The sequence below is a fragment of the Diaphorina citri genome, unplaced genomic scaffold (genome assembly GCF_000475195.1).
Source record: "Diaphorina citri unplaced genomic scaffold, Diaci psyllid genome assembly version 1.1 scaffold152, whole genome shotgun sequence".
Taxonomy (NCBI): domain Eukaryota; kingdom Metazoa; phylum Arthropoda; class Insecta; order Hemiptera; family Psyllidae; genus Diaphorina; species Diaphorina citri.
Window position 1 is genome coordinate 176,149 of NW_007377589.1, and position 7,943 is coordinate 184,091.

At 35.4% G+C, this 7,943-nt stretch overlaps 2 protein-coding genes across 3 annotated transcripts in view; one reads left to right on the forward strand and one right to left on the reverse strand.

The window, feature by feature from the left end:
• Nucleotides 1-7,943, forward strand: part of LOC103505119 (dihydrofolate reductase) — a 37,095-nt gene that overhangs the window by 14,594 nt on the left and 14,558 nt on the right. Inside the window, exon 6 of one of the 2 annotated variants that reach the window (XM_008469429.3) lies at nt 3,370-3,456. The exons of the other annotated variant lie outside the window; for it this stretch is intronic. The gene's annotated coding sequence lies outside the window, so the exon portion shown is untranslated. Of the gene's footprint in view, nt 1-3,369; nt 3,457-7,943 lie in introns of those variants that run through there. 2 annotated transcript variants of the gene reach the window in all.
• LOC103505118 (single-minded homolog 1) overlaps nt 3,598-7,943 on the reverse strand; it is a 7,822-nt gene continuing 3,476 nt past the window's right edge. The window contains exon 4 of the mRNA XM_008469427.3: nt 3,598-3,844. Within this exon, the coding sequence (XP_008467649.1) occupies nt 3,638-3,844 (207 nt within the window). The 3' untranslated portion in view covers nt 3,598-3,637. The remainder of the gene's footprint in view (nt 3,845-7,943) is intronic.

Here is a 7,943-nt window from a genome sequence, read left to right on the forward strand (position 1 = left end):
TATATAGACAAACTCTGCTGCAGGAATGAAAAATAATGATAGTGAAAATTGAATTGAATTAATAATTTCTGTTTGGATTTTTAATGGACTCCGTCCAGGTTCTTTCCACGGCCAACGTTGCTTAACGTAAGTAGTTCGATTGCTTAGAGGGAGCGCGTCTGCCTTGTCAGCACTGAGTCGCGGGTTCGATTCTCGCCCGGGGCGGACTTTATCCTAAACAGATAAGGTTCGTTCTCGGAACTACTGGCTTTCTCCTATCCTGTCTTGCTTTTCTCTTCGATTCCGGCACAATGAGACCTTTGCAGTTACAGTTCCCTCTATCAAACCTCTTTCAAAAAAATGAGTTGCTCACCTCTAATGGGGATTAAGCTAAAAAGTTACTATGAAATTGTTTTCGTACGGTAAATGTGAGGCTTAGTTGCGCCCTACTGCTTGTTTTGCATATCAGACATTGTTGTGAGTAAATGTTTCAGCCAGGGAGCGCGCGGGATTTTCACCTTTGACATTTGGAAAATATCCCTGTTTTTCCCTCCACTTTCTCCCTCGTCCCGGCCTGTTTTTCCCTCCTATAGCTATTTCCCTCCCTCTAGTCCCTCTGCCTGTTTTTATACCCTTGCTCCTTGCCCAATATTTCCCCTTCTTCTGGCTGTTTGTACCCTCACTTTCTGCCTTGTAATTCCTTCTCATATAGCTTGTATTTCCTTCTCATATAGCTATCTCTCGCTCCCTCTCTCTCTCCCTCTCTCTCCCCTCTCTCTCTCTCTCTCTCGCTCTCTCCCCCCTCTCTTCACTGGCCCTGATTGAACTTCCTCAATCTCTTCCTATATTTGCCCTTTTTTTTCTTCTTCCTCTTCCTCCTCTTCTTCTTCTTCTTCTTCTTCCTCCTCCTCCTCTTCTTCTTCTTCCTCCTCTTCTTCTTCTTCCTCCTCTTCTTCTTCTTTTTCTTCTTCTTGGCTCTACCTTTAGCCGTCCCTATTCCATTTTACTATAAGGGAAATTATTTCCGCTTGTTGTCACCTGGAAGGATAAAAAATATCGTTCCTATCTAACCCCTCCCTTTTCCTCTTTCTCCTCTCTCTTCTGCTTCTTATCTTCCTTCTTCTTCTCTTTCTTCTTCTTCTTCTTCTTCTTCTCTTTCTTCTTTCGCCTTGGATCACCCTGTATTGTTGGAGAAATTTAAAAATGTTGGAATCCATCATCCTTTACTTGAAAACTACTTTACCAACAGAACCCAAGTTGTGAAGATTGGGAAGGAACTTAGTAATAAGCGGAATATTGAATTCGGTTTAGTTCAAGGAGGGATCAATTCACCACTGTGGTATAACCTATATACTTATGATATCAAATACTTACAAATGAATGGAGAGATCAAGATGTTTGCTGATGATACTGCTATCATCAATATCCACAAGAATCTAGATATTGCCATAAAAAATACTCAAGAAGATCTGATCACACTTCAGAAATATACAGGACTTTATTTGTACCTATCATTAAAAAATTAATAAACCTCATAATTGCGTCTAAAATTATACCGGATGGACTTAAAATATCTAGTATAACTGCGTTGCATAAGAAAGGCCCGGTAGATAAATGTTCTAATTACCGACCTATAGGATCTCTACCTATCCTGGAGAAAATTCTGGAAAAGTATTTACATAAAAATATATCGAAATACTTGGAAGAACACCAAATTATTCCAAAATTCCAGCATGGTTTTCAAAAATGCAAGAGTACAATGACGCTACTTGAAGAGTTATCAGAGCTTATCATTCCGGCCTTGGATAACAGGATGTTTGTAGTTATGTGCGCAGTCGATTTGAAGTCAGCTTTTGACGCCTTGGATCACCCTGTATTGTTGGAGAAGTTCTTCTTCTCCTTCTTCTTTTTCTTCTTATTCTTTTCCTTTTTCTTTTCTTCTTCTTCTTCTTTTTCTTCCTCTTCTTCTTTTTCTTCTTTCCAACAGAACTCAAGTTGTGAAGATTGGGAAAGAACTTAGTAATAAGCGGAATATTGAATTCGGTTTAGTTCAAGGAGGGATCAATTCTTTTACTTGAAAACTACTTTACCAACAGAACTCAAGTTGTGAAGATTGGGAAAGAACTTAGTAATAAGCGGAATATTGAATTCGGTTTAGTTCAAGGAGGGATCAATTCACCACTGTGGTATAACCTATATACTTACGATATCAAATACCTACAAATGAATGGAGAGATCAAGATGTTCGCTGATGATACTGCTATCATCAATATCCACAAGAATCTAGATATTGCCATAAAAAATACTCAAGAAGATCTGATCACACTTCAGAAATATTTCTATAGCAACTCAATTTTCATAAACAACGAGAAAACTGAGATACTGGTAATTGGAAACATACATAGCCGTTTGAACTCTTACCTCAAAATGAAAAACAAAATTAAATGTCACTCAAGATCTTGCCTGGAAATGGAGTCTTACAATAGAACTTGCTCTTGTCCTGAAATTGAATACAAACAAGATTTTCGATATCTGGGCATATTCTTAGATTATGATTTTAAGCTCAAAAGTCACGTTGAAATAATTACTAAGAAATTGAGACTGATACTGTATAGATTAAATAAGTGTTATGTAAACAATGTACCTATGCTCGTGAAAAGAACTATATACTATTCATTGATTGAGTCAATACTTAGATATGGAGTAACTCTGTATTCTCACTGCCCGGATTATATTTTAAACCCCCTGATTAGTTTACAACACAAGTTGATATTGAAAATATTCGCGTCTGAAATACCCTACCTGCTGCCACCTAAATTATTATGGATTATATTTTAAACCCCCTGATTAATTTACAACACAAGTTGATATTGAAAATATTCGCGTCTGAAATACCCTATCTGCTGTCACCTAAATTATTATCAGTACAAATATTGCTGGTCCACTCTATCTGTAAGTGTTATGCTCAAGCATGTCACAATTTTAATTTTCATCATAAGTTGTAATGTACATAGGTACCTAGGTACCCAAGTTACTGCCACAATTGGGTAGGTATGCAAAGCCTACTTTCAATATTGATGCCATTTGTTTAGTGAAAAAAGGGTCCCAACTGAGCATCCTTTGGAGCTTCTTGCAGCTCTCGAGATTGAATTATCCTTTGAAAAATGTGGGTCTTATTCAAGCCAGGCCCAAACTTCAACACTTGAATTTAGGTATTTATTTTTCAATGATTACACTGTTCTGATTTCTTTCTTGTAGGTTCCTTTTGTTTTATTTGCTTTTTTTCATACCACCATCATGGTGCAATTTTAGACGCAATACTATCCCGTACTTATATGCTTGAAAGGTATAGATTTCAGGATATTTTTCCTCTGTTTCTTTTGTTAATAGGTACTTCTAAGAAGGGCGAAGAGACAAAGCCTATCAAAACAAAGACTATCATCAGGAGAACAAATATTATCAGGATAATTACAAGCAAAGTTACCCTGAAAAAAGCTTTAAATAGAATCCAAGGAATGCTTCTTGTTTACAGAATTACATCAAGTTTCCTAGAATTCAGACTTGGGATTCAAGTACGGTGCTAAAAAAGGAAAGCATTAAATTGAATGTTTTGCGCGAATCACTCGAGATGTAACAAATCTTCAATAATGCAAACAACTTACCTTGCATCTAAGAATATCAATTTTAAATCTAATGAAGCTCGAAACATGAACATATTGGAGTGGAGTTTGATTTCCGTGATCGCGCTAGGTGGCAGAGAATGACCTACGGCAACCAGACCGATATTTTGAAAGCAGCCGTCGAAATGGCCGTTGTTTTCCAGGTGAAAGAATTTGACTTTTAAATAACCGGCACAGTGGATTACCTGAAAGAAAAAGTGATAAGTTAAAACCATGGAGGGGAAAGTTTTGAACCTTTGTTTTTGCCTGAGAGATTTTGGCGCAAATATTGATTTCTTGGACTTGGGCAGGTAAAGATCAGCAAAAATGAAGTTATAATACCTACTGGAACCTAATGACAGAGTGTATCTATAATTAGTTTTTAGTCACTAAACAATTAGGTAAATATTAATGTAGGTAAACGAAAAAAAAAAAAAAAAAAAAAAAAAAAATTTAAATTTTTTTTATTCTAATTTGACATCCTAAAAAATTTCGGCAGAAACTCACCTTAGTACATAATTGACTGAGACAATACAATGGGGTCGGGAAGATCTACTATTGTGTACAATGGTGGCGTAGCTCTGTATCCACACCCATCCGCCATCCTTAGCTAGGAACCTGTAGTACTTGGTGGTCACTTGGCCTTTACATAATACTGCAAATAGAAAGCAAACAACATCCTAACATTAGACTGAGATAGTAAATTTGTACCTTTGGTGAACATTTTGGACACTCTTAGAACGAACAATTTCCCTCTCTAAAGAAATAGCAAAGGTTGAGTGCGAAGGGCATCTTTTAGTAAAAAATGTGTAGCCAAAACAGAATGTCAAATTTGTAACCAAAAAGCCAAAACGCCCTAGCTAGGGCTGATTGAAAGGTTGACGAAAAACTCCGATTCCGTCTGAACTCAGGCGAGAAAGAAGAAGATGGGTCTAAAAGTGAAGGCAACATCCTAACACTTTGGTGAACATTTTGGACACTCTTAGAACGAACAATTTCCCTCGCTAAAGATATAGCAAAGTTTGAGTGCGAAGGGCATCCTTTAGTAAATTGTGTAGCCAAAACCAAATGTCAAAAAGTTGTAACTAAAAAGCCAAAACGCCCTAGCTAGGGCTGATTGAAAGGTTGACGAAAAACTCCGACTCCGTCTGAACTCAGGCGAGAAAGAAGAAGATGGGTCTAAAAGTGAAGACAAATTAGCTACTTACGTGTACTATGAGCAAATCGCATGTCAAAAATATCACATCCATGAATATAATGGTAAATGGTTTTCTCTATGAGATCCTGAGGTTCATAGCCCGTGAGATCGAATACCCTGAAAGCACACAAAGAAGACAAGTTTTATTAATAAATTAAGAATCTTAAAAGTTTTACATTAAACATTTTAATAAGACTTTTTAAGAACATTTTAATAACACTGTTACCTGTTACTTAGTAACAATCGAAATGTTTTTTTTTTTTTTTTTTTTTTTTTTTGCCGATGTCTTCTTTGAAAATTAAATGTATACAGCTTTGCTGGCAGAGATATCGCAAAATTGTTTAAGCTGAAGTTCTACCATATTTCTTTTCTCAAATCTTCTACCGTTCCACTTCAGCCCTATAAAATTAGCTTTTTAAAATTCCTTTCTCAAGATTGAATATTTTAAAGCGAAAGCTCCAAGTGTTAAAGCTCATCATAAGAAGAGCACAGTCTTTGAATGTGGGGTACTCCGAAAAATTCCCCTTGTGTGTTCAAAGCAAGAGTCTATAGAATATATTTTCGCCCTGATTTATCTCCCCCTCTTTTGTCGTCAAAAGAGCATCCTCTTCAGTCGTTTCTAAATTTATTTTCAATTATAGAATATATTTTCGCCCTGATTTATCTCCCCCTCTTTTGTCGTCAAAAGAGCATCCTCTTCAGTCGTTTCTAAATTTATTTTCAAAACTTTTTTTTTTAACTAAATCTCCTTTATTATTATTATTTTTTACTTGTATTGAATCTATTGCGTTTAGCTTTTATAGAGATCATAGAATCATGGACAAAGAAGGTTGAGTAAAAAAGAACTTTTCAATGTTGTTAAACCATTATTCTGAGCAACAGGCAATGTGAAAATATCGTGTAACTCGAGAATTAGAACTGTAACGGATTTTTCAAACCAAAATAGAAATGGCTAAAATTTAATTTAAAATGACTGTCTATTTTCAAAGGCCTAAAAAAATTAAATAATGAAGGAAAAAAGTTTTAAAATATGTTTCCTTCCCATAATTATGACGTAATAAAGAAGGGCTGGTGAAAAACCCCAGGGTGTGAAGAGGACATAAAGACACACCCTTTAGATGGGAGGTCGAAAATATTCTCCTCAGTGGAGTATCAAAATAAATGATTAATAATACTGTCGCTCCCTCCTCACTTCTGATGAAGTGCTTTCGAAACCAGTGCCGACCTTGGATATCTTTTAGGGGAAAAAAAAACGTTCGTGTTATGTCGAAATCAGTGGAAAAGTTCTAATAGATTACAGGCATTCAATTTTTTATTATTTGTTACTGAATAAACCCCTAAAAAACCGAAAGACCAATTTTTTTGGACAGGAACTTTCCCTCCTATCCAAAAAATTTGGCCTTTAAAAAAAGTTAGATTGAATTTACCGACTTTTTTTACAGAGTATGAATATGAACCATGGCATTTGCTAGTTGCTAGGTTAAAAAATAGGCTTTTAAACACAAAAAACGGTGAAAAAAATCTTTGTTTCTTCCTAAGGACGCTTCCAAATGCTCTAAAATACCCTCAAAAATTCTCACGTTCAAAAATCAAAAAATCGACTGCGCCACTGGCACAGAAAGAAAATGGAAGCAGGAAGTTATTCTAAGCACAAGCTATTCAATATTCCTGTACTTTGTACTTATCTCGCACACAACAGTGTCATCTCTTAATGACGTCACATTATTTCGTTGTAACGTCTCGTAGAAACTTCACACAGAAACCACACAAATTTATGTGATAGTGTACCATCTTTTGAAGATACTTCACAATTTGGTATAAAAGAAGAGGTATACAAATAATCAAAATGATCTTATCAATATTCTGTACTGTTTTGAAATAAGATCTCGTGGTTTTCTGGGTAGATTGAGTAGAAGGGACTAAGTTTCTCAGTTTGTTGTATTTGAATTCTAACAGTTTGTTACCTACTTATGTAAAGATAGAAAGCAGTGCTTTAGGAATTAGAGGAAGAGAATCATTATTACCTAATGAATAACTCGGAACCTTTCTTCTGCAATGAAATCTATTAGAAAGATGTTTTAGGGCACGAGTAGAAGGGACTGAGTTTTACTCAGTTTGTTGTATTTGAATTCTAACAGTTTGTTACCTATGTAAAGCTAGAAAGCAGTGCTGTAGGAATTACAGGAAGAGAATCATTATTACCTAATGAATAATTTTTCAGAACCTTTCTTCTGCAATGAAATCTATAAGAAAGATGTTTTAGGGCAACAGAAATGGCTTTCTATTTTACATACTTTGGGTAGTAGTCAATAAAAATTAAAAATCTCTAAATAGGTAGGTAAGTAGGTATGTTTTTCGAAAATTGTTCTCCACTTGGAAGTACCTACCTATTTTTAAAAAAAGTTTTCACAGCTAAAGGACTTCAGCTCAATAAAAATAAATACAAACAAAAACAAACAACTTTTAAAATAACATTTGACATACAACTCTGCACTGTGCAAACGTTCACAGTTATTTTAATTGTTAATAATTGGCAGAGTGCAATTTTTACCCATTTTTTTATCATGTAGGTTTGATGTCACAGCTGATATCAATATTTGTCCATCTTTACAATTTCTCACCCCACACATATTGAACGTGTTATGTGCCTATGTTGGAAGGATATATTTCAAAACGTATCATTTATCACTGGTAAAAAAACAAGCGCGTTTTGTAAGTTAAATTTACGAAAGGAAAAAATCGTTGGCATGACTTAGGGTTCCAGACTTAAGATCTGTTGAACTTAACATTAAGACATTTCGTTCTTGCGTAAGGAACCTAAGAGATAAATTTCGAAAAAGTCCCATTGAAACGAACATTCTGATCTACCATAGAGACTTATTATAAACAAGAGGACTACTATCCAGAAACCAAACTATCGCGAAACAGAGAAGGCGGGAAGAATCCTTCCATGGATAATCGTGAGTTTCTGATAATTGTTGTCTGCCCCTTTTTATAGGACTTTTAGATATGGAAAGTTCGTCATAATTCTCATGGCCCTATCATAACGCAGATTTAACGTGGTACTTACCCACCATATTTTTTTTCGTTTATCTTTTGTTTCCTTG